This window comes from Rhodnius prolixus, unplaced genomic scaffold, assembly GCF_049639745.1.
Source record: "Rhodnius prolixus isolate KJV_2025 unplaced genomic scaffold, Rpr scaffold_1, whole genome shotgun sequence".
NCBI classification, from domain to species: Eukaryota; Metazoa; Arthropoda; class Insecta; order Hemiptera; family Reduviidae; genus Rhodnius; species Rhodnius prolixus.
Genome location: NW_027411581.1, coordinates 61,532,588 through 61,559,879, shown reverse-complemented (window position 1 = coordinate 61,559,879; position 27,292 = coordinate 61,532,588). Strand labels below are relative to the sequence as shown.

The following is a 27,292-nucleotide window of genomic DNA, read 5'->3' as shown; positions in this document are numbered from 1 at the left end:
CCACAAGCATTCTGGCTTTTAGCATCGAATGTAATAGTTAGAAAGCTACCCACGGAACCGCACGCAAGAACATCGACCTCTGGATAAACTATTAAATCTCGAATATAACTATTTTCACTAACAATGTGTCGAAACCAATCAAACCGTTATAAAACCTGACTGCCAATACTCGTAACATCCAATTAGAAGAAGGCCTCAATACCAATTCAGGTAATACTTCAGCGCCCATATGTTAGAGGATGATAATACAAAGAAGTAGCTAATTCAACCTTCTTTCATCATAATGAACAGAAGAATCATCGAATAGCTGACTGGCTCAAAAAACATTCACAATACTATGTCTCACAAAACAGGCGGCTGTAAATCGCTTGGAAGAGCTAGCTATACGTTTAGATGTTGCTGCGAACGATTGAACAGTTGGAGGAAGCTTAAGCAAGGTCAAGAGATATAGAGCTGTATTAGTCTCCAGTGGAATCAACTTCCAACATCAGCTCCACTGCTTGTAGAGTCTAAGGAGCACGCGGTCATCAGGCTCAACCCCAAATTATTTTACCCTGGATTTGAGGGAAATCAAGTGAAATTGCGAAACTACACAATTATCGTTGTAAGATCCTCTTTAATAAGACTGCAACGATATAACTATGTAATGATTTTTTTTAAAATACTTATAGAGATTCCAAGATTCTATCTAAGTGATCCCTTATAATCGATTTTCAATGCTAAAAGTGTGACGTTAATTGATACCGGGAGCTAGTAACCCTAAATGCGTGCACCATAATTGTATTCCTTTAAGAGCAGAAAATCTTTTGTAAAATATTGCTGATGCGATGCAACTTAAATGCTAAAAATATAGAAAGAATGTTGAAGCAGAGAAATGCTGATAGTCAAAAGGACAAACAAAGAATTAAATTTGTAGATATGTATATAAAAACAGTTTTGCTGTATTTAAAGTTTTAAAAATACTTACATATTATTTACATTAAAAAAAAGTTTACTACTATTTATACAAAACATCCACGGAATTTTATACATAAAACCAACTTTTTTTAGGAAAAATTAATATTGAACAGTTATTTATTCAAAATTGATAACTTTTCTATTTGCTTTTACATGTGTTGGATGTTTTCGCATTAAATGTGATTGAAGATGTTCCTTCTGCCGGCCTTGATAGCCACATATGATACAATGATAGCGAGGTAAGACTCCGCATTCCAATCTCTTGTGACGAGTCAAACTTTGATAGTGTCTATATCCGCGAAAGCAACGGAAGCATTGATATTTTGTCCCAACAGAGCCTGTAACAGAGTTAATGTTAGTCAAAACTAAGAAATGATATCATATACTTAGACGTTTGTATATGGAAATAATATGTAATATATTTTCATGTAGATACTCCTACCTGATCGCTTTCATTTTGTTTTCTTTTTACAGTATACCTTCGATATGTTTTTCCATTTGATGAGAAGCCACTTCACGAGATACTTTTTACTTTATGATGTGATTGTACAATAAGAAATTTTTAATAAATTAAAGCTAACCTAACTATGAAAAGAATAATTGCAAATATAATTTCTTGCTCAAGGCCACAATAAAGAATCATTTAAGCCCATCATGTTTTCCATCATTTAAGCACGTTACAGTTTACTTTCCGTCCTAACCAAACCATAGAATCCATGAACAGTTATCCATGTTATCCATGAACATGGCAAGTGCAAAAAATGTATTAACACCTTAACCTTAGTTTCTCTAACTGCTAACTTAATACGCCTTTTTTCTAACTTCAGAGTGAAAATAGTGATATAACATTTACTGAAGCACTACATGCCAATTATTAACAGTTATTGATAATTGTCTTCACGTTTAGCACCACTTTTCCATTATTTTTTCCCCACCAAAAAATAATACATTTTTCATATTAGAAAAATTTTCTTATGTGAACTTAGATAGATGAATAAACTTTATCATTAGGTATGTAAAATTAAATTACAAACATGTGCATAACTAATGTGCAATTACATTATAACCTTCAATACGTAGTAAACAGAACGCTTAGGATAGGAAGGATAATATATGCAGAGAGAAGGATGGAAAAACCTGCAGCTAGAGAAGGATATGTTTGATTCTCATGGATCTGAAGGGAATAGAAGGATCGTAGGTGGCTATGTAGCGGCAGAGTGGGATAGGATGGCAATCTAAATTAGAAAGGAGTTGCAGCAGAACTAACTAAAATTCTCACAGTTCTACCTAAAAAACATTATCATCAAACTTATAAGGTCAGAACCTATACAATTCATACTAACGCTAAACTGTTTGTATAAACGTTCCAATACACTGTAATGACACTTAAGAAGGTAAAACGATAATCCGAGGACAATCTCCAGTCACATTTCTGTAAAACATCTGAAATGGAGGAAGAGAATTTTGAAAAGCACTTTAAGCTTAGCGTCAGAATCGAAGGATACAGTTAGCAGGCCAAGAATCACATCAAGCTTAGATCCCGTTCTTGGACATCCCATTAATAGTATTAAACACACTAATTATAATTTCTTAAATGGAAGTTTAATTATTTCATTAAAATGCAAGAAATAGCTCCAAATTTTAAACAACTTGATTGGAATATAAAAGTTGAAAAAGAAACGTTAATAAATTTGACTGTTAAGTATGAATTTTCGTAAATAATGCAATTGATTATATACATATCCTTGAAAACCCATTTTCGACGTTTGCAAAAAAGCCAATAGACTATCAAAAAAGTAGAGGATTAACCAACGAAGTAAATTTTTGTGGTTGAACGAGTATTTTTTTTTTTGTGGACTTTCATCACACAAGTTTTTGGCCATCGAGCAAACATTTTTTGTTTCTGATTATGGCAAATGATTGCAAACATGCTTTTTGGAACAAGCCGTAGGTGTAGAAGAGGCTTTCAATTGTAATTTTATCTACGTTTTTTTGGGGGAAAAATGGCTCTCTGTCTCAAAAAGCTTCCTTGACCCCTCTAGCAACCTCTAGCAAATAGCGCTCTCATACTACCACAGTGTAAGTGAAACGTTATTCCATACATCCTACACACCTAGTTGAGTACCACCACCCATAACCGTGCTTTGCTTTCTAGAATGGAAGATAAAATGACCTTCAAACTATATACTACCCCGACACCTTGTTAGGTCAGTCTTCTTTCTATTCAATTCCTTCAACAAATTCTCTCCAAATAGGCCTACCACTTACCATTATTACCTTCCCCTCTTTTTATATAATCCAGAACAAAAAAAAATTCAAAAGATTTTCACTTATTTATTTGAGAGTGACAAAGAAGACATTTAAAGTGAAGAGAGAAAATAATTTATTTCTCGGGAGGTAAAGAAAAAAAATAAGAAGAAAAACTTTAAGATAAAATAATAAATATATAAAAGGAGAGAGAAAAAATAATTAAATATCCTTTTCAATCAATGTTTCATAGTTCGTTTTCTCTGTGAATTCTAACAATGTCAAGGTATCATCAGGAGGCTTGTGTTTTTTCTTGAAATGGCTAACTAAATTGCGTTTATATTTGGTAGCAAATTGGCATTCCGTGCAGAAGAATCTTGGTTCATTACCACATTCATATTTTTTATGACCCCAAAGGCTTCTTTTATAAGTATACGATCTTTGGCATACATCGCACGCGAATTTCTTCATTTCTCCTGAAAGCAGTAAACATTTAAGAGAAAAGTTTAGTAACTCAGTTGTCACTTACAAAATACCTATAAATATTCTTATACAAAAAACAAAAAAAATAAACGAAAATGTAAACAATATATTTTTAAAAAATAAAACACAGAAAAAACAAACTATAATATCGACCATTGTTTAAACAAAATACTTTATTTATTAATTTTTTGGATAAAAAAAAAAAAAAAACTGTTCTCAATTTCTCCAACTTCTGCAACAAAAAGTAAGTCAATAGTTTCCATCTTAAAGCTCAATTAATTTTTATTTTTTAAAATTTATTTCTTACCAGTTTCTCCTTTCAAAATAATATCTTGGAAGATTAGAAAATAAAAAACTGATATCAAATAAATAAGAATTCCGGCGAAATTATGTTTTGATTTCTTCATTTATTGCCTCATTTATACCAATATTTTAACAAAAAAACAATTAGCAATAGTATACTTTACACGAATAGTTGTTTTAATAACAGATAAAGATCTAGTGAGATTCCTAAGTGATGTACATAAGAAGGAATATTCATCTTATATCTGCTAAAAGCACACACAGCTATATAGTATTTGGATTTACTTCAGGATTGCAAATATTATAAAATATGTGATTATTAGGTAAAATCCAGAAGTAAATCAAAATGCTTTTTAAGCAATCATTTTGGACATTTTGAGAAAAGAGACAATGACAGAGGTAAGAACGCTGAAGAATGAATCAAAGTTGTTGTAACTTCAGTGGTGAACGTAGAAGATGTTGATGAATACAGTAAAGATTTTCAAAATAAAGATTGAATTAATGAAAGAAAAGAGAGTTAAACTTCCAGAATGGAAAATATAAAAGAAATCTTTTTACATGTGTTAAATGAAAAGCTCTCCTGAAAACATAAGTAGATAACAATAATACTTTCAGTAGTCGTGCTTCTCACTCAGCATCAATCTTGAAGTTCAAGATATTAATTAAAGCATTTCAATGAAACAAGTAACAATTAATGCTTTAATTTGGAGAAAAGATTTTTTTTTTTTTTTTCTTCGAATCTGGCATAGCACAGACTCTTCTGTGGTACTTCAAGATTACATCATCTGAAACTTCAACAAATAATTTAATATTTCCAGTAATATTGGAACAAACAACACATACATATTTTATATATTAACACAGAAGTTCATTTGAACAAAAATATCAACAAAATGAACAAAGAAATGGACAAAAATTTGTATAAAATAGATTCAAATTAATACAAATAATTTATTTAATTAAAACAAGGTGGGAAATTCTAAATTTACAATAAAATTTCATATAAACTAAATATTAACATTTTATATTTCTCAAAAACTTTACATATAATGGTATATATATATGTTTTTATACATAATTTAAACATTAAATTGTAAGGTATGATATTTTGTAAAAATAATTTTAACAACGAAGACATAGGAATTTTTTTTAACATCGAAAGAATAGAAAAGAATTATTACTTAAACAAAAATATGTCACCAACACCTTATAAATAGTTTTAGAAAGTTGCAAAAACTAACAAATATACATATTTATAAAACTATTTAATAAAAAATATGGTCCCTTTGAGCTTAATTTTATTACAGTTCTCTTTTTTTACTGACATCCGTAAACATGGAATTATACTTATAAATTGAAAACACGTTTCATCTTTAGCAGACTATAATTAGAATAAATAAATTGTGTCGAATTAGTTAAGTACCCCTGTTAAGAGTCTGGATAAAAATTACTTATGATTCTTAACAAAATAAGAAACAAATTTATGGTGCACAACTTTTCAAAACTGGCTTCACTAATTCATTAATAGTTTTTCTGAAGATATGACCAAATAATTATTTAAAATAAATTTTTAAGGTTTAATAGAAAAATCATCTGGGTCAATCATCAATCAATATAAAATACTAAGTTCAGTTTCATCCCTTGATTGAATTGAACGATCTTTATTTTTATCCTCTTTAGTCAAATATTTCTTTACACTGAGTTTACTCTTAGGCCGGACTTCTATAAAAAAAAAATAAATAATAACATTCATTCACACAATTTATTTTATCGGAAGTTTCTCCGTGCATTTTTCTCAACACCTCTGGTAGAAAATGGAAATATTGTCATGGAATAGTTATTATGATATCTCAGTTTATACTCCCAAAAAAACTTTACACAGAAATTTTTAAAAAAATAATACGATTTCACAGTAAATGTGAATCGTGAATTTAATTGTATTACATTCAAAGAATATAAAAATATATTTTTCTATTTTATGTCAGAAGAGAAAAGAAGCCTTCTATTGTCATAATTTAAAGTTGAAAATTCAACTTTCAATTATTCTGATATTTCATTTTTCTCTTCTTGCTAGAACCAAGCTGTGAAGTTCATTTTTCTGATTTTTATGGAAAATTGCCAGAAAAACAACTTAAATATTTCTTTATATACAATAAAATTTAAATTAAGTTTTCCTTTCCAAAATTAAATAATAACTATATATGTTTATTTGTAACTGTAAATAAATTATGTACTTCAGAAGATGTGTGAACACAAGATATATAATTTGTGTTGCAACATCGTCCTCAGCATTACAACTAACAGGACGTGATGAGAGAAACCAGACCAGTGCTGGTACTCTAGGCTTAAGGAAGAGAGGTTGGAAAGGAACAGATCGCACGCCAACGTTGTTTTAAACGATGTGGAGGATTTTTTAGGATGGGAACGTGCGGGGTAATGAATGGGTGAGAGGGTTCGGGTGATCTGCTAGATTGAGGTAGTAATTTAGGAATCGATTGTGGGTTACTTCATTGACACAGGTACTTCAAGGTCAATGCGGAAGGTTCGATTGGAGAGTCCTTAGCACCGATCATTGTGTAGAAGTGGGTATGTCAGTGTTATTGAGGGGTTAAGGGCTAGAAGGTCTTCTTAAAGTGGACGTTATAAGCACGCATTTAGCAGTGTTGAGTTGCAATTCTCTCCATTTTTTGACACCAAGCTTCAATGAGCCCTTGAATGTTCTTGATCAATGTATGGAGGCGCAGATAGGATCAGGATGAGAAGATAAAATGGCAGTGTAATCGGCGTAGGTTGTGATTAGAGTTTTTGAGGATGAGTAGGGATGTCTGCAGTGTAGATAGTGTAGAAGATGTCTTGAAGCACGCCAGCAGATTGCTCGTGGTTAGGAGGAGCTTGCCTCACTCTGAAGCAGCGATCTGTCAGATAGGATTAGTAGAAGAAAGTAATAACCGAGTGAGAAGGAATGTTTTGAATTCCAGGTGCCAGATCCTGTCGGATGCCTGAGCTACGTCCAGGAAGATATCCAGGCAATATTTCTTGTTTTCAAGAGCCGAAGAATCAACGTCTATGAAGGATTGATGGAAATTGGGATCACAGGTTTGGTAGGAAGATGGAGGAAAGATTCAAGTTAAGGGTATCACCTAGGACCTGCTGACCCATTATCTGGGCCTTGAATCTGGGTCTAGGTTTAGGAATTGGAATATATTTCAGGTTAGATGATATTTCATTGAATTTGTGCGTATGCCTTTACAAAAATAAACAAAATTAATTAAGAAGGAGAAAGCAAAAAAATAATATGATTAAAGCAATGCAGGAATTGTCTGCTGTTAAAATAAGTTGGATTTTTAGTAAAACTAGAAGGCTAATTAACAAATAAAATAAAATAGAAAAAACTAACAGAAAACGTAAAAACCAAGTCTTAAACTGCTTATATTAAGAGATCAAGATTATCCTAAAACAATCTTAACAACTTTCATTGTGATAACCAAAACTCCCCCGCAACAAAAATTAAGATAACATTTACGGCACGAAATCTTTAAACACTAACTTTCACCTGATGGTATCATAAAATCAAGTTCAGAATGCTTCAATAGCATATGGGTTTTAAGAGTTGTATTCCTCTTTGCCTTGTACGAACAGTAAGAGCAAGCAAAGCGTGGCGCTATTCCGCATTCATATTTCTGATGGTAACGCAAACTAGCGCTGTTCTTATACGGTTTCTGACAACCAGCGCATTTAATTTTCTTTCCTGTAAAAAAAAGAAGAAAAGATGATGCATTAATATGCCATAAATGGCATTTCTCCTTTCAGTTAAGTTCTTTTTAAATAGTTAAAGCACAGCGCATATAGTGGGACGCAAGATAGCATCTTCAATGAACAGCCTATGCGTGTTAATGAACTTAGGTTATTGGAGCACCAACGAGCTTCATAACTTAAAAAGCACTAAATTATCTGAAAAATTGAGTCGACCAGTGTGATGGCATTCAACCACCACATGAAGATTAGAATTGCCTTCCAACTGGAAGAATGAACGAAATATTACGCTACACAAAGTACAAACACAGAAAAAATGTTAAGGAATGTAAATAATATCACTGCAGAGCCCACTGTAGCAGAAAATGGAACTTCTGACAGAAGACAAGGACTAACACTATTTCTGGTCAATTCACACAGAACATTCTAAAATAACTGGGTTCCTACTGAATAAAATAAAAATTTCAAAATTAACCAATTAAAACTTAGAATCGTAGGCAATCTTACGTAATTCTGTAAACTTCTTCAATAGTAAAGAGATTTGCTTACATTTTCAGCTAGCATGGGGTAGTAATTCAGCCAATAACTGTGCTAGAGATAGTTAACTGAAAAATTATGGCATGAAAAACAAATGTGGAGGGGATACAATTTTCACGTAATAATTTTCAATATACTCACAAAGAAAATGTATTCAAAAATTGGATTTTTTTTGAGATGATTACCACAATGTCATATATTTCATATGAGTAAATATGGTCCTTCTAAAATGTAATTCCCTAATACTTTTTCATAAAAGTGATAGGCGTACATGTATTTAAAAGAACATTTTTTTAAAAAACCATTGTTGGATAGCCAATTTCGAGAAAATTTTCCAATATTGAAAATCATTTTAGAAAAGTGACTTTTCTAGGCAATCGATTGTCTTCAATTCTGAATTTTTCTACCAAAATTTCTATTATACGTATCTCTAATATATCGCTGAGTAGAAATGAACTCTTTTGAAAGGGAAACTTCCCAGATAGTAGTGTTTTTCATGCGAAAATAAGAGAAAAATCGTCAAAATTTGTGTTTAAAAAGTCTTTAAAAAAATGCAAGGTCCCAACTGGAAAAAACGGCTCGGTAAAGATAAGGAAAAATAAATAAATAAAAGAGTTTTTTGAGGCCAAAAACCAAGATCTGGAAGCCCATGTCAAAACAGGTCGGCTGGGACATTAATTAAAATCCTTGCTACTTCTGTCTCAATATGCGCCACCTTTAAATCATATTAAAAAGAAACTAAACTTATTCAAATTAAAATAATAAAGTTAAATTAAGTAAAAGAAACTGTTAACATTGACTGTGATCGATCTTTTCAAACGAAAAGAACAAAATCTATAAAGTTTAATATCGAATAAATGATTTTAAAACAATTTTTAAAAAAGTAACAATACAAAAGAGACAAAAGAAAGCAGCTATAATGTAAAGTTAATAAATGAAAACAATACTTCTTCTTTCATGATGTAAGGAAAAGTAAAAAAAAAAAAAAAGTTAAAATTAAAATAAATACATATTATTGATAAAATTTATTTGTTATAGCAAGATAAACACACACAATATAAAGATACAATTTGTGACATACAAATGAGAAATATTATGCATAAAAAATTAATAATTGTGATACTTTGTAAAAATTTAAAGATAATTTTAAATAAAAAGTAAGCGATGAGAGGTTGCTTTTCAAGTGGTGTTGTGAAGATAAGTTTTAAGGATGGTAAAAAGGTCAAGGAATTAAAAAAAAAAAAAAAAGATTTGCAATAATTTTCTCTAATCTCAATAATACTTCATGACTGAACTACCTTTAGATACAGGTAATTAGAGTAATTAGAGAAAAGTTATAGGAATGACTGAGGAGAATGTTCCCGCCCTTTTTTCTAAAATTCTTACCAATTTCAGATGTTCATTTATATAATATAAATTTGATTTAGCTAGAAAATACTGAAATGTAGAATACTTCCAAGAAACACATTTATTAATGGTAACTTTTTTTTTCATCGCTATCAATCTATGCAGCATGGTGGACCAAAAATAAACTTGTGATGCCTTTATTATTTCTGGACTCTATTTCAAGGCAACCATATCTTCAGATATACATTTGATATCTGATAAATAACAAGAAAAAGAAGTAACCATTTTGTTAATAAATAGTAACAAATTAAGTTGTTTAAAAAAGAATTTTAATTCTACAAGTGCTCTAATTACAACAAACTCCTAACTTATCTTTTCCTCTATTTCTTTCTTATTTTTTAAGTAAAAGTAACAAAGGTACGACAAATAATACAAAACTACATAGGATAACATGAATACTACATAAATACTTTTCATGAATCCTACACAATAAATGAACATCGACTAATAAAATCATGAATGTGCTATACAAAGAGAATAATGTCATGGATAAAACTAAAAAAATTTAAATTTAACTTAAAAAAAAAAAAATTAATATTTCGTTATTTGAAATGTAGAATCATGTCTACTGAACATATGTTTCTGTAGATGAACTTTCTGTTTGCAACGGTACGGACAATGAGGGCATTGAAACTGTGGTTCAACTCCACATTCATACAATTTGTGGCGTACCAAAGATGATTTACTTGAATATGATTTTGAACAAACTGGACAAACATGTTGTTGGCGTTTAATAAATGATAAATCTTGTTGATCTGTGAACAAATATAAAAGAAAATACAGTCATTTTGTGTTTTGTTTTTTTTTTAAAGTATCAATTTAAGATAATGATTACCTTTAAAATTCTGAAGATCCCACTATTCCAATATCTTTATAGTAAATCTATTCAGAAATTTCTTTTCTAATTTCTAGATAACTCATCTAGATTTTTAATCTCGATAACTTCTTCAACTAAACAATTATTAGTAGCTTAGAAATGTTATGTTATGATGATATAGCTTAAACGTTTAACTTCACAAATTTTAAAATACCCTGAAGAAGGTAATATATTTACCGAAACGTTGGTATGAAGAAACAAAATTTCTGCTTGAATTTATTGACCGCACCTCAAATATTCCCCAAAATCATCAATTAACAAACGGTTGAAAACCAAAACTATCATATCTCATTTATGTTTAGGACGTTAGAGAGATGGAAAAATAGAAAACCATTCTGAACTTATAAAATCGAATAAAAATTTTTTGGAGAGGATGCCAACCCAGTTTTTTCTTTTTATGTAGTTGTTTCTTTCAAAGTCGAGGTCGACCTACAACCGCTAATATCTCCGTTGCAGTGACTCTAGAAAAAGCATTGGATATTGTTTTCTTAGCTGATGTTAATGTTATTCTTAGTGGTGAGTTGGATTTTCCTTTGAGAAACTCATTTTCAAAAAAATAAAAGAACATTTGTATCCGTTAGCCTGTGCAAAAGTTACTTAATTCTTGTAACTTCATCATAAAGTAGGTGCTAGAAATTTTCGGCAGACTGGAAGGACGAATTTCCTGGCAAAGAGAATCACTACTTCTACTCTAAGGACTACTGAAGTCAAATTTGAAAATGAGTATTTCAGGAAATGAGAGAGAAGATATAGGCCAAATTATGGATGTTGGTCATTTAACTTTATTGAACTCAAATCTGCTCTCAGTTCCTAGGTTCCAAAAATAGATTTCCACAGCACATGCACCTTTATGTATGAGTTCACTGTATTGTTGGCTGAACAGGGGTCCAGAGAGGGCTCTTATAGATAGTAAGATGACTGATTGTTTTTCACAGATTCCTGGTTCACATCCTTCTCACTGAGAATAAAGGAGACATGCTTATATAATTGGAATCATAGCAATCCCATTTTGTACAGTTTCAGCGATAAGAAGGATGCAATCAAATTATCTGATGACAGACAAGTTCTGAGTTGTGAGATTAGGTTTTGTGAGTTAAGATCAGATAGTATATAGCTTAAGCTGGTTTTCCCTTTGAAAGAAGAGGATAATTCCAGTGCTTAACCCAAACCAATAGAGTAACTATGGTGGAGATGAACTTTGGACGAGCAAACTGGAGAACATTTCCCCCAGAGTCTCTAAAGGGTAAGTTTTATTGTGGGTGGTCACGACAAAGGACTACGACCCTTGAGTCCCATTTTTTTTTTTTTTTCTAACGCGGTGCAGCATACATGCAGCAAGCATTTAAAACAAAAATAAAAAACCATTACAGTTCTATCGCAATCACTCTGACCATCACGCATCTATAAATAGAAAGGACCACTTTTATTTGATTCAATTTTTTGTTCCCAAAAATTAAGAGCAATTCTTTCTTGAGAATATATCATGAAAAACGAAGTTTTTTAGCATACACAAGAAAGTCAACAGTCTGATATTGATTAGTTCTCTTGTAGACTTCATCCGACATAGCAACTTTGATGGAACACTCCATCCACTACAGATTCAACTATTTCATTTAAAAACTTTCGCAATTTGATTAGTTGTTGTTAAAGTTCTGAAAATAATATTTGTCATATTGCATTAATTCACTCACAAAAAATGAAAAGAAAGAAAACAAAATAATAAATGAAAATACTTCTTAAAAAAAGTATTTTATAAAATAAAAACAAAATTAATAATATTTTATACTAACTTATATTTTACATCAACATACATTTATTGAATTTACATTTTGTACATTGTTTTGTATTTTTATTGATACATTAATTGAATAAAATCAAAGTAAAAAATTTAAATCAAACAAAATTCTGTAAAACTAACATCTTATTGCCTATCTATACATATGAACAGTTTTCTTTTCACTTTTGGATTCACCACAATCTGTAATTTACCATAAATAAAGTTGTTCCTATAGTTAAAATATTTTTCAGCCGAGAGAGAGCTGAAATCATGGATCAATAATAGCAGTTAACAGAGCAAGCACGAAGATTGGACTAATTTATTTTAGGTAATTTAATTTTTAAATTACCCTTACTCCTTTTCAAAAATTCACTGAATGTACTCGTACGCTAATATTTTCCAAAGTAAGAAAACCTTTAAGCATAAGTGATCAGAAGCGTAACAGAGATTTAGTTAAGAACTATAAAGTAATAGATAAGGTTTCCTAGTGGCTATGAGATTAGCAGTTGCCTAGTTAAAGGAGGATTTCTCAGGAAGATGGTAGTGTAAAGAAACTTTCCCAAAATTCTATCCAGAGTTTGACAAGGGTTTGAAACCAAATACAACCCATGTTTCAACAGAGGCTATTAATTTTTGCCGGCTGAGATTATTGGAATGGAGGAGAGTTGGTAGGAAGATTGAAAAGTGATCAAGAATACTTTCTAACTTCTGGTAGGAGAACTTAGTGACCTTGTCCGAAGTATTAGCAGAAAGTTCTGCTGGCTATCTTGTGATGTCCAGAAAAGAAAAGTAAACCAGCAACCAACCCTACTACAAATTGCCATTTTGTAACAAAGAAAATTAAAAATTGCTGGAAATAAAGAAAGTGTAGAAACACTGAAGGGACTCTCGGGAAGGGTGCTTCCAGAACTTAAGAGGTCCTGCCGATAAGAATTGTGAAGAGGTTTCCAGGAAAACAATGTAACAGTGAGTAGAACAGGATTACCGTTTCACTAAGTAGGTTTAGAGAATTTCAGAGTTCAGGAATTGTGGGTAGATCGGCAGGGTCTTTAATGGAGGTCGGCCCCTGAAAAGATTTTTTTAATGTAATTTACATGATTAGAGATAAAAACCAAATTAGGCTTAGGTCTCTGTTAGGTATGATCACTACAGCACCTCCTTAAAAAAAATGCCTCAAGGTAACTCATAACATTCGGGCATACCCATTTCATTCACAGCCTAGCAAGGGTACATGTCCTAAATTCTACGAAAAGTTAATTGGCGGTCCGTCGAAGTTAGCACTGTTACAACCTTACTTGCAATGTATGCGAATGGTGTACTTTTTTTAATGTGTAATAAATTATACAAGGTACATACAATTAATTATAAATTGTTCAAAAATTAATTAATTGTCATAAAATTTTACAATTAATTATAAATTGTTCCAAAATTAATTAATTGTCATAAAATTTTACAATTAATTATAAATTGTTCAAAAATTAATTAATTGTCATAAAATTTTACAATTAATTATAAATTGTTCAAAAATTAATTAATTGTCATAAAGTTTTATTTGTATTGTATTTATTTTTTGGAGCTAATTTAATTTATCAGAAAGAGTATGTCTGCAAAAGAGATGCTTCTTAAGGGAGGTATTATGATAGGTTCTATATGGGCAATAAGGACAACTAAATTTTGGATCAATTCCACATTCAAATTTTTTATGCCTTACTAAAGAAGATTTAGATAAATATTTCTTGAGACAGGAATTGCATTTATAACCAGTATTATTGCCTTCAGCCATTGAAGTTACATTCCCTGTAAAATATATATTATGTAAGTTACAGAAAAAATAAGATTAAAAGTCTAAAAAACATTCAATTTAAAAATTAAATTACTTTTTTCGAAATATAAGAAATGTATAAATAAGAAGAAAAGTAGTAGATTCCTGAAAATAAATAAATAAATATAATTTAGGGAAGGGATTAGCTATGAGGTTAGCATGCTGGACTCCCACGCGGAGGTCCCGGGTTCGAATCCAGCAGCTGACCCTTAGATTTTCTCTTCCTAGGAGCTTCTTACAGCTCACTGTCCGGTGATGGACAGTGTTGTCTGTACCGAGAGAACACTGTCCGGAGGCCGGCAGTGCACTGGAAAAAGCTCCCTAATAACCTCAGCTGTTGATGCGCCAAAATAAAATAAAATATAATTGTCAATACACTATAAATAAAGTCCAAACTAAAGACACTCTAATCTTTCATTTTTACTGGTATTGCGGTATTGATTGATTTAAAAAAAATTAATAAAATAAAATTATTCTCTTAACAAAATAAATAAATAAAATACCTGAAGCTTTTTTTAGACAACGAAATTCATATTTTAGGTAAAATTGTGCCAAACATTTCAAAGTTAGATTTAAAAAATAATGATAAAAACAGATATCTTTTTCTCTTTTTTTTTTTATTGCTTTCCACTAACGAAAATTTTCCATAAAAGTCCCTATGCTTGGAAGTAAAAGATCTATTTTTCCTTTTCAAATCTTATTTCTATGATAAGTTTTAAATTTATGTTTCCAACGTTATTGTAATCAATATTTAAGACTAGACATCTGTTGATTTTTACTTATTGTTTCATAACTTAAAAACAATCCATCTAACCAATCAATAAGTTTAAAGTAGTCTGAACTCCCATTTCTAACACAAATAGAAGCATTGGAAAACTTCTTTTTTTTTTGAACACCAATAAATCCTTATTTGAAAATAAAATAATAAAAGAGCAATCCCAGTTTTCCTTATTAGTTGTGAAATTTTGTATTATTAAAGTAAAAAATGTTTTTAGCAGAAATATATTCAACAATTTATAGTTTCTGATGAAATCAAAATAAGTGATGGTAAAAAAATATTAACATTTAAATATTATCTTCATTCCATATGTTAAAATAAGCTTGAATTAAGCAGAAAACTCCTTGGAAAAATGAGGAAATCAAAAGAAATTTCGTGAATTGCTTCACTTAAAATCATTTTAAATTTTTACAATACAACATTATTTATTGTAAACTTGTTCATTTACATATATTTACAAAATAAATATGACTATATAAATATAGTTATATTTATAGGTATTTTAAATTAACTTAATCTGTAGGAACATCGAATAGAAAATAAAAGAAATTTTTTTTTAATAATTATGGTATCGCCCATGAACAGTTTTCATATGACGAATTACATCGTTTCTACGTTTAGCCGCATGTGAACAATAAAAACATTTAAACGTTGGTGCTTTTCCACATTCTAGCCTTGTATGTCGATCCAAATTCCCTTTTCTAGAGTATACTGTCTGGCAACGGTCACATCTGAAATCTGGCAATTTAACATGTCATTAGGGCTGGCTAATTATTTAATCTACTACTGGAATTTATTTTTAATTGTTTTCGACTTTTTATTATATTTTAAACTCAAAGATTTTGTGGGGTATTTCAATACTTTTTGTGTAAGTGCCATGAACGTTTCAGCAGGGATGTGCTCCTTTTTCAGAGGCTCTGATGTGATATAAAGAGCTTTTTACATCCAGACTTTAGGGAAGAAGTTCAATGAGTCATGGAACCGGAAGCAAAAATAACTTTTTCCTTCTCTCACCCTCATTGCCGTCTCTAAATTCCTGAAGCAAGTTCCCTATGAGAATTTTAGAGGGGTGTATTACCCTTTAACACCAGGAAACTATTCTGTAAGAAACTTGGGAGCTCTCCATTCGCATCAATAATGAAAAACTGACCAGTTACTAGTTGGGTAGAGGTATCCTGGAACCTGTGCTGTTAATGGGGTCTTATCTTTGATTTTACATCATTTAGTAGCATTGTGCGGCGAATGTAATGTTGTAGTATCCGAAACAATTGTTATTTTTGTTAATAGGACTTCTTTGCACGAAATGGATGTGCCAGGTCGAGTAATTGTCTGGTGCACTGCCGCGAGATGATATCGTCTTAATAAGTGGTTGCTTCCCATGTTATTTTGGATGTTTAATTTCTACTTCATGGAAACCCCTTACGTCAGTTTCATTGCCCCTTGAATGAGATTTCTGAGCCGTGTAATACTTATGTTTGATCAGATGATTTGAATAATAATTCTGTATTAATATCTTTAATACTTTGAGCGTAATCTTTAAGTGTGCCACTCGATTTTAAGGTCTTATTATTTTCTTCATTAAGAAACGCAATCAAAGAATGGTAGCTGATTATCATTCTCTACTCCATTATGTAAACGGTAAGTGTTTTTCATGATTACTTAAGAGTAATTTCCGTAGTTTAGATCGCTTTTTCGGAACGGTGCTGTTGAGAATTGAGTCATTAACTTAACTTTTGATAGATGATATTTCTTTGAAAAATTTGGTAATCTTGACTTTACATTGGTCAGCAGTATCAAACCGCTATTGCAGTCATCTGTTATAATCTCAACAAAGAGTCTACCCGGAGTACAACTGCGCATCTATCACAGCCTCTTAAATGACACACATTCGTGGCGAAACTATTGGCAATAATATTGAAACGATTTTCCAAGATCTTTTACTCCCCAAAAAATAAGAGATCAAAGTATTTCAAAAAAAAACGGAAAGAAAAATCGTTTAAGAAAACCGACAAACGAGACATTTGCTAAGTTATTTCTTTATTCATGATCCCACTTTATCAAAATTAAATTTAAAAGAAAAACTGTAAATTAACAACCTATTTACCTGTACTTATAGACTGTTAATGATGATCTTGGCTTCAGACTCAGGGATATTACCATAATTCTTCAATAAATAATTGAAATTAAGTAATTACTTTTACAGCCCATTATAGCAAACCAAAAATTAAAAATATAAAGTTAGAACCTCAATGTTGAGCAATGTCCATTGGGATAACCACCAAAGCAAAATCAAGCTTGATTTCTATAATTCTGAGATCTTTAATCTTTTCCAGAGTATGAATTTGTAAACAAAACATATCTTCCGCTTATCTACCTTAACTTCTCTCACAAGCAGTATTTTTGTGAACATGTTCAGAATTAATGAAAACGATTACGCTAAGGCGGTTGAAAATCATCAGTACAAACTTAAATATAACTAAGAATTTTAATTGTTGGATAAGAAAGCAACATTAACATTTAGATTTTATAACAGATATCTTTATTTAAACAAGTAGAATTTACATACTTCATAGATTTGGAAAACTTTTCAGAAAATTTTAAAAAAAACGAATGTAAAGAAATAATACTTATTATTCTAAAAAAATAACGAAAAAATTAATCTAAAAGGTTTTTCACAGTAGTAAGAAATTGGAACAATAATAATTATATTGAATCAAATATGAAAAATATTTATTTGCAGAGTTCAATATTGTTAAGAGTTCTTAAAATATAAAGTATTACAAAGCTAAATTTACATTTCTATCAAATTTAATGGATTTTGTAAAAATAAGTGAGAATATTGTTTCTTATTACAATAGTAAAGTTCAAAATCCTGACCAAAATTAATTGTAAATATCATCTAGTGATATGAGCAAAAATATTGAGAATATTTATGATTTATTTTAGAAATTAAATTTTGAAATTCATTAATTGCAAACAGAACTTATGATTTCAGATAAACTTGCGAAACTTTAGGAAAATATTCATCCGTCATCAAACTATAAAATTTCATATATATACTTGATTTTCAAAATATTCTTTGATCTATAGTTATAATAAATGTTAAAATACACAAATGTTATTAAAAATGCTTTATATGGTTCAAGTCGGTTTACAACAAAGCAAAAATAATGTCAGCTAAAAATACAATAATTTTTTTTTTTTAGTGTTAACTGTTTACTCCATTTGTTTGAATAAACTCTTTAGAAATCATACAAAAAACAACTTTTGAAATATACAAATGTAAATAAATAATAACAAAAATAAACAACAAAATAATAGGAATTCCCTAGAAAACTCTTGATTAATCAAAGATTGAGTAAGTAATCATTGATTTTTAATTTGAGTAACATTTAAAAAAAAGTATTGAAAAATATATACTGTGAGGTTTCCAAATACTACAAAATTGACTAAACCACATTGCATGCATTAAAACAATTTACTAAACAAAATCTCTCTCTTTCATCTCCCTTGGATGTCTTCAATTAGAGTGTAATATATTGCTGGCCTGAAATTGTTAATGTTTAGAGGGGGAAAAAAAAAATAATTGTAAATTACTGCATATGGTGTTCTAAAATCAATTTAAACTTTGCAAATTGTTATTTGATAAGAAACCATGAAAATTATGTGTAAAAGGCTTATGTTGAAAAAGTACCAATAGCAGTGAAAGTGAAATAGGAAATGGATTAAAACTCAAAAGTGACTCCAACGATGTTTTTACTGGATTCTAGTCAAGTATTATTTGGTATAGAAATGGATTAAAACTCGAAAGTGAACCCAACGATGTTTTTATAGGATTCTAGACAAGAATATTAGTTATAGAATAGTTTGCTACATAATATTTGGTATACGAGTATAATAACTAACGTTTAGTTATCTGACAAGTGAATATCGTAATCTGTTTATCCTACATTTCAAGTATTTACTAAATGTGTAAAACTATACATATCTGCTACGTCTATAAACCAATCGACTCAATCGATAAGATCTTTTCCTATATTTGTTTTTGCCTGTATATTTATATACACACAAACACAAAAGGATACGTTGTGTGCAAAATGTTTTTTAATGATTGTGACATTTAAAGTGAACTTAAAAGAACTAAGTCTAGTCTGTTGATCTTACTACTATGCTAATCACACATTGGTTCGAAACCATCAAGGCATGAGTCCGCATCATTGATTTTTTTTTTTTATGCTATGGAAACAATTAGTTGTTTTAAATTTTTTAAATTCCACTGTTGTATCAATTTGCTGGTATTTTAAAGGAAGCAACATTTGGAAGATCTTCTTTTTTCTTTGACCTCGTAAGTTTTACTTCTCATGTTGTAATGGCGCTGACATCTTCTAAAGACTGTATCTTTACTTTCGTTTTGCAATAGTGCCAACTTAGATATGTATATAATGAAAGCAGTGTCATTATGTATAAATTCCAAAACAACTGTTTTCCGTTTACGTAAATCTTATTTTTCAATATCATTTTAACTGTTCTGTTTTGCAGTTTGAAAACTACAAATGCTTCAAATGTTGACCCCCTACAGCTCTATACCATAACTCATTCTTGAATTGAACTATCAGATCTACTATCTGAATATTATTACTTAAGGAGTCATAACGCGATCTCCAAGAGAAGTGAGTGTCCAATGCAACTCCCAGAATCAGAGCCATTGCATTCCTTCTTTTCAAGTGCTGAATATTATTAACGAGGTTCGATAGAGATTCACAGAAGTGACATTCTACTATTACTTCTGCCTGAATACTTGATGGTCCGGAACGTTTGTGTCCACAAATCATTTTATAGTGGACACGTTGTACTACTACTTCAGCAAGAAACCGACAAAAACATAGAGTAATCACGGATCAGTCATTTATTATTATTTCTGATTTCAAATAAGTTTAGGAATAATGATTTCCGTATAAATAAATCAGCCTTCCAGTAGATGAATGTTTAAATATAATAAAATCAAATAAATTTAAAGAAATCAAATCTTCCAAATTACGATTTAATCAACTTCAAATATTAAGAAGAAATCAATAAAAAGCAACGAAGGCTGCTCAAAGAACTTAATATTTCACTTTAATCTTGAAATTTCGAAATAATTGGATCGACTAAGCGTTCGAACTCACTACGCCTCCAGACATTACAGTCAAAAATACTTCGAAAACTTCTTAACACTCCGTTCTATATATCTAACCTCACTATCCATAATGACCTCAAAATCCCTTTCATTAATCCTCTATGGAGAATGAAGAGAAAACGGCCTCGTTGATCTACTCTTATCGTGAGAGTAGTGTAGCACGTTACTGGAGTGACATCAATGAGTGCCTACTCCACTCATGATTTTCTTTTATTTTATTTTTTTATCAGGTACCATATTTGCTTGTTGCAACAACCGTTGCAGTTGTAAATTCCAATAAAAGATTAAAAAAATAAATCTTGAATCTTGTTCTGTTAAACTTAACAGAAAAAAAAAAAATGCTGGAACTTAAATGTATTATGAATTAAGAAACTGCCTTCCCTCAGACGCATTAAATCAAATAGGTACATGATCTCATTACAGATTACTCAGATGGTAGCACTGCTTCATTCTGTTTGCTAAACGAAATCCCTCTTCCTCTGCTCACCGTCTGCGAGCCTAATCGTGTAATGTTTCCCATGTATACATCCATCACTCCAGCATGGGTTCTCCTCTTCCAAACAACTCCCCTCCTATCTGGAACGAAAATCCGCCCAAGGACCTTGGTTTTCGAAGAATTACAATTTTTTTCAAATTCTTTAAAGTTAATCCACAAGCTTGAATCCGTTATATGTATCATATATATTTGTATAGGAAATACAACCTCTTGTTTGTAAACATGCTAGCTGTTCCATAGGTACAATAGCTTGAACCATTCTCGTATTTACTTCTGCGCTCATATTTTAAACCCCATATGAACAATCTGCCTAGGTGATTCTTTCGATTATGCGCTCTCATTTGACTCTTCCAATTCGTTCAGCATTTCAACTGCAACCATTAACTTTTTTTAAAAATAAAGGTGCCAAAATTGTGGTACTGGGTTCGATTCCCGGTCTAGGCCTTGAATTTTATTTTAATATGAGAACTTAGTTGGCATGTATGCTAATCGCCTCGGTCGACTACACCTAATTTGGTAGCTGGACGTAAAGCCCGTCGGAAAAAATAGGCACTACATTACTTTTATTTTTTACTAACGCCAACTTCTTTGTTATTCTGTGACTTGCAGTCAATAGTCCGATAGACAATAGTGACTTCATCTGGTGCAGAAGTCATTATTGAATTTTTGGTTTATCTCCTGGAAGAGTGATTAAATTTGTTTTTGTTTTTTACAGCTTCTTTCTCTTTTTTTTACAGCCTGTCCTTTAGCTTTTAGGAATTTTCTTTTTTCCAATTTTATACGACATAGTTACTTCCCGAATCCCGCTTGGCTATGGTCTGCCTGCTCACTTCCTTCATTTAACAATGTCTTGTATTGATGATGCGTGTTTCCTTCCTGTTTTGTGAATCATCTTCATCATCCTTGTTATGATCTATCAAGGAATTATATATAACTCCTAAAGTGTTGGAAGCACTATGTTCTCGTTTTTAATTATCCTACCTTTATGGATGCTATAACAAGGTTAAAAAATTCATTTCCATAACACTTAATCTCTTCTTCCTAATATCTTATGTCTTATGTATGTTTTCTGTTCAAAATATTGGCCGGCCTTACTTATCACATTTTCTAAGATGAGTTACAAAAGTAAGCTTTCCAAGATAAAGTCCCTAAATTAAGAAAAAAAACACCACAATCCTTAAACAGACCGCAGTGTAAGCAAATTGATCTGCTTACGTCATTCTTATTACTTAATAAGAATATTCTTATCACTTATTATTGCGAGCAGAGCTTTTTCTAAGAACATGGTTCGAACGTGGTTATTTAAAAAACAGTGGACTTGCTTCTTTTGAACCCAATAGTAATAGGTACATTCTCGGCATTGTGGAAGCTTGCACAAACAAGATTTATAGACACATCTGAGAAGCGGTAAGCTGTGAAAGTTACTGCAACTGAACAAGTATACTTCCTTTAATATAGTTTCTTTCTCCATGATTCAGACATTACAAAATTCGTCTCTATTCTCTTACAAGAAAGTTCCCACACATTGAATCTGCAAGTTTATTATCTGAAGTGGTGGCTTTGATCGATATCTGCAACTCTACGTAGCCCTCATTAAGAATTGTTAACTAATTACCATCACATTTTACAAGTTCACTTAAAAGGTAGCTAGCATGGCTGGACAACTACTGAGAGTTCTCTTTGTCTTAAGTGAGCCATTTTGTAATCCATAAGTACTAATTATCCAGGTAACAAGAATACTCTTACCTTGATAAATATTTTGACTTGAGAAGAAATCCTCAGCGATTTTCGCTCATAATTTTTTAACCTTTAGCGTTCATATTTCTCTAAAATGTAGATTTACAAATGAGCAAATTAGAAAAGAGTTCTAAACATTAAGAAGCGAAATATTTGCTATCAAAATTTGTGTGGTTTGCTATCTGTAAATTTTAAGACTCCATATCTCCTCCACACCATTTATTACAACCCATATTTTTATTCTTCTGATTCCTAACTTTCTCTGAAAAACTCCAGAAATTAAATTTCTCCTCTATTGGTTTTCAGTAGTATGTGATATTCTTCTCTACGCTGTATGATAGCATGCTATCATACAGCGTAGAGAACTACGGAATTATCTGTAAGCTTTTAATCTCTAGTAGTATTTTACTACTTCCAACTGTAGAATTGAACAATCTTCATTTCAACGATGACTCGTTACTTCTTTTCTTGGGCCTTGGGCTTCAACAATGGTATCCAGGTACTTTAAATTTTTAATTTTATTCCTTGGTTTCCAGTATTTTTTGTATTTTTCTAAGTGCTCATGAAACCAGTTTTTATCATTAACTTAGATAAGCCCCTTTTTTATTCTATTGTGCACCTACAAATAGTACCAGGAGCTTACAGTCTGATAATCGGATAAAAACCGTTCGAGCATATACTCTCTTTTTAGTCTCATTGGTTTGCGTCACTTTCAGAGAGATACAAGTGGAAATATTTTAAACTATGAAGAGGAAAACAATACACTTTAGAATTCGGTTAACAATGTGTTATTATTTTAACCCGGACACTGCTACATATTCTTCGGTTCATCGCAGATAATCGATCTTCTGACACCTACCTTGCTTAAAGATTCCAGAGCTTCCCTCGCTGGACAAAGTGCTTCAGACACATACAGGATTTCTTCAAGTTCAGTGAGGTTAAGTCACATTTTTCTTTAAGGTAAGCATCATCTAAATATTTAAGAGAGGATATAATGAATATGATCATATATCAGATATATGATCGACCTCGTATTGTACTTTTTTCACTCCATTTTGTTCTTGTGTCCTTCTCAAACAAGAAAATAAGCGAAAGAAGAAAAATAACTTTATTTCAACTGATATAATACAAAATAACGCATACAAACAAAATAATACACCAATGTACATTTAAATTATAAATGGCTGTTTGGATTAATTAAGTATTTAAGGTTTTTTTTAGCCGTCGTCGTTCTGTTTTCTCTTCGAGTCGGTAAAGTTTGTTTATCCTCTGTAGCCGTCGTAGGTTCTGGTTCTCTAGAAGTACATATGTGTCTTGCCCTGTACATTAGTACATACAGTTTTTAGTGCAAACACATCATTCTAAACTTCTTAAGCATTCCTCAGAAGAAGCCTAATTAGCCTCTACTAAGGGCTCTCCGGGCAAACTCACTAATTAAATTTGGCAGTTTAACACATAGTTTCTTGATTAACTCTTTCTAACCCGCACATTCAATAATACAAACATATGTTTTACTAATTTCTCATTTCATTTAGAAGAGGTTCTACTTTCAGACCATGCGATCAGTAATAAGCAATATGCACTTCTATCTCTGAGGTCTCATTGGTCTGAATAGCATGATTAATAAAGCGCTTGGTTATTTCGCTCAAGATAATTGTTCTGACCATATATAATGCGATGAAGTGGATTTTAGGTAGCCAAAGTCCTAAACTTACATTACTTTTTGGAATTTTTGATTCGACGTGTTCCTATAATTATTTTCGGTCTTTGGATGGCTGGAGCCCTTCTCCAAAGACGTTAGTAGTCTGAGAGATATAATAGCAGTGTCCATGATGACTTCAGAATCAGAAATACTCCCTCTATACTTGTATATCATATTAACGATTAGAAGCAGTGAAAACCACAGCATATGTTGATGCTTAGAATAAATTACTCGATTACAATCAATTTTCTGTAATTTTAAAAATAATTAAAGCACAAAAATATCTGAAATAAATCTCAGCATCTGTTAGAAAAACATAACAGACAGTTAATGGCCACTGCCATAACCGCAGTATTAATTTCACGACTTTCTTGGCGTTTTTCTGCCAATCCACAAGAAATCTTGACAGTCCAGTTATCTACAATAGTTATTCTTCTTAGTTGTCTAGTCTAGACAATCTAGTTATGATTATTTATAAGCGAAAACTGAAATAATACTTTCTGCACTTATTCAAATGCATTGGCACAATCTAATCTAAAGTTTTCATCAATAATTTAATTAAAACGCTTATTTAATTAGCATTAGTAAATGTTTTTACAGTTCTCCTTCACTTGATTCTTACAAAAAATTATTGCTAAATACCTAATCCAAAACTAGAAATTAATCGAATTTTCCAAAATACCAAAGGCAGGAGCTTCTGAGTTCAAATATCCACATACTTGATGTTAAACAAACTTAGGTTTACATAGCAAAAGCTTCTAGCAGATGCCAGATAAGTAAACAACACACTCCAGCCTATTAAAAAAATACTAATTCTCTAATGTGTAAAAGGCTAAACTCCATGATCTTTACAATTTTAAAATTCAGACGTAGCTATTGTAGTTTATGGTAATATTGCATTTGCATTTATTGCAAAAATTATTAGCAACAGCTCATGATTCGCCGGAAAAAAATAATACCACGTCGATTTGAAAGAGAGAGATATAAATACATTACATGCATGAAATTACACAAAATGTGGCCTCAGAGATAACATGATTTGATATTACTTGTTTTAATTTTTAAACTTTTTAAAATGTATACCTACAATGTAAATTTAGAGGTGGAATTGATACGAAAAATAAAAAGTTTTAACAGATAAATTTCGTGTTTTCCTTCATTTTGTTTAGAGTAAGAAAAATGAGTTTTGGAAAACATCTAATTTCAAATTATGTTACCTCCGCAGTCTGCACAAAAGTCTTACCTTTGAATCTTCTCTATTAGACTGCAATCTGAAACAAGTCAAGAAATTACATTCAAAATACTTATTTTAAAAGAAGAATAACAGGATAAAATACTTAAAACAATCAAAAGAAAGGAACTAATAACATGATAAAGAGATCAACTAAACAAAAACAAAACTATTTTAATCAAGTGACATACAATTTGCTTTTTGAAAAGAGTGAAGTTGAGGCGTCTCAATTCTGTTTTCTTAAACGGTTTGTATGGCACAATTTAAATAAATTAATTCGTTTAAAACAATTTTAGAAAACAAAGTTTGTAGCTGATCAGCTGAGATATCAGCTTTAAAATAAAATATTTAAAAAAACAGTTGAAAAACTTTTTACAACTGATGTGTATAATACCATAAATCTGTTAGTATAGCGAAAAATCCAAGGAAATGAATCGATAAGGTATTGTCCAACTTCTTTTTCGAAAGATAATTTAAACCATCAAATTGTTGTAAAAGCTGATTTATTTCAGTTAAGCTGGTGAGAACAGCAGCATTATGTATTAAGGTAAATGGCAACTTAAAACTAAACCTTTAGGAATAATTTAAGATTTCTATTCTATTTTCTGAATTAGACAAAGACTTATCCTTCATATTAGATGACAAATACATTCGCTATTAGAAAAATAGCGTAATGTATATTATGCACTTAATCCTTTTTAAAAAGTTGGGGAAACTACATTCTTTTCTAAGCTTTTAGGAAATAAGTGTTATTCTGAATTTCATCACAAGTTAATTATTTTTGCCAATATTGCAATAAGTGACATAATTTTCTGTTTAAGGGTGTTTACTTTAATACTGAATCAGTGCTAAAATATATATATTTTAAATATAAATGTAATTTTCACATTGTCGCATTAGATTTAAGTACTAAGGCGTTTGTGCACTAAGTAGAAACATAAACTTTACTATATTGCTTTAAAAACATTCGCCTAAGTACTCAAATGTAGCTTACATATAAACAAGTAAGAAGATTGTCATTAGTAACGAAAAAGTTTTGTGGCAAATAATTAGGAATCTAACCTGAGAATGTAAGCATCTCTTTGAGTAATTAACTCCCAACCAATTCACTATGGCACATGATAAAAATAAAGAAAAAATACACTAATATCTATTTGTCTAACACCACATTTTTTTGAAAAAGTTATTTTCAATATTTGATAATAATTAAATTTGCATCAATGTAAGCATTAGCAAACAGGATATTTTGCAAAGAGGCAACAAGTTTTATTTTAAATGAAATTATTTTTTAATTCTGTTTAAATCACTATGCATCACAATTATCTAGGCAAAAGTTACTATATTTATTAACAAGTATATTCCTGACAAGTCCAAACCAAACAATCACTAAGAACAAGTAACCTTCTAAACCACGAGATATAGCAGTGTTACCCATAGTTTGTTTGATCTAGAAAATAAATAAAATTGAATTTATTATAATTCCAGTATTTGGAGAAACTAAACCTTTCTCTTAATTTGCTATGCATTCGTTTATACATGTACCAAATCTTCTTTCAGTTTCTTGGTTCTTACTGAAGGATGGAGAGCATTACAAGTGAGATTCAATGAAGGGTGCCCTTAATATTACAATTATTTTAAGATTCCTCAGAGCTGGTGGCCATGTCATTTCCTTACCGTGAAATGTTCGTTGAAGCATTTATGTTTGTTGAAAGAAATCTGTTTCACTACTCTGAAAAAACAATTTTCTTTAAGAGATCTGAAAAAATATATCAAACTGCAGTAATCGCATTTGTAATTTTTATATTAGTGCAAAGAGATTTCCTTATTTATTATTTTAAATAATTTTAGGTAGGAAATATCTACCCTCTCCTTTATTTCTGAACGTTAAACAAGGTTTTTCAGTTTCATGTTATGCTTCTAGTCGGGCCGACTTCGGGTTCTCTATGATCCTTTGGCAAATAGCTCTGGGCTTCCACGCTAACGCTGAACTAGTGGCAAAGGCCCGGCAT

The 27,292-nt window shown here is 30.8% G+C and overlaps 1 protein-coding gene across 4 annotated transcripts in view; it reads right to left on the bottom strand.

The window, feature by feature from the left end:
- Positions 1-26,717, bottom strand: part of LOC141450987 (longitudinals lacking protein, isoforms A/B/D/L-like) — a 65,464-nt gene extending 38,747 nt beyond the window's left edge. For 2 of the 4 annotated variants that reach the window (XM_074121972.1, XM_074121980.1), the window contains exons 1-2: positions 26,346-26,705; positions 25,296-25,323 (exon numbers count right to left, since the gene is read on the bottom strand). Coding sequence is in view for 1 of the 4 variants with exons in the window: in XM_074121963.1 (XP_073978064.1) it covers positions 3,427-3,680; positions 7,538-7,586 (303 nt within the window). In the remaining 3 variants the exon portion in view is untranslated. Of the gene's footprint in view, positions 1-919; positions 3,681-7,537; positions 7,739-25,295; positions 25,324-26,345 lie in introns of those variants that run through there. The other 2 variants (XM_074121963.1, XM_074121959.1) reach the window with 2 other exon arrangements.
- Positions 26,718-27,292: the final 575 nt, after the last annotated feature.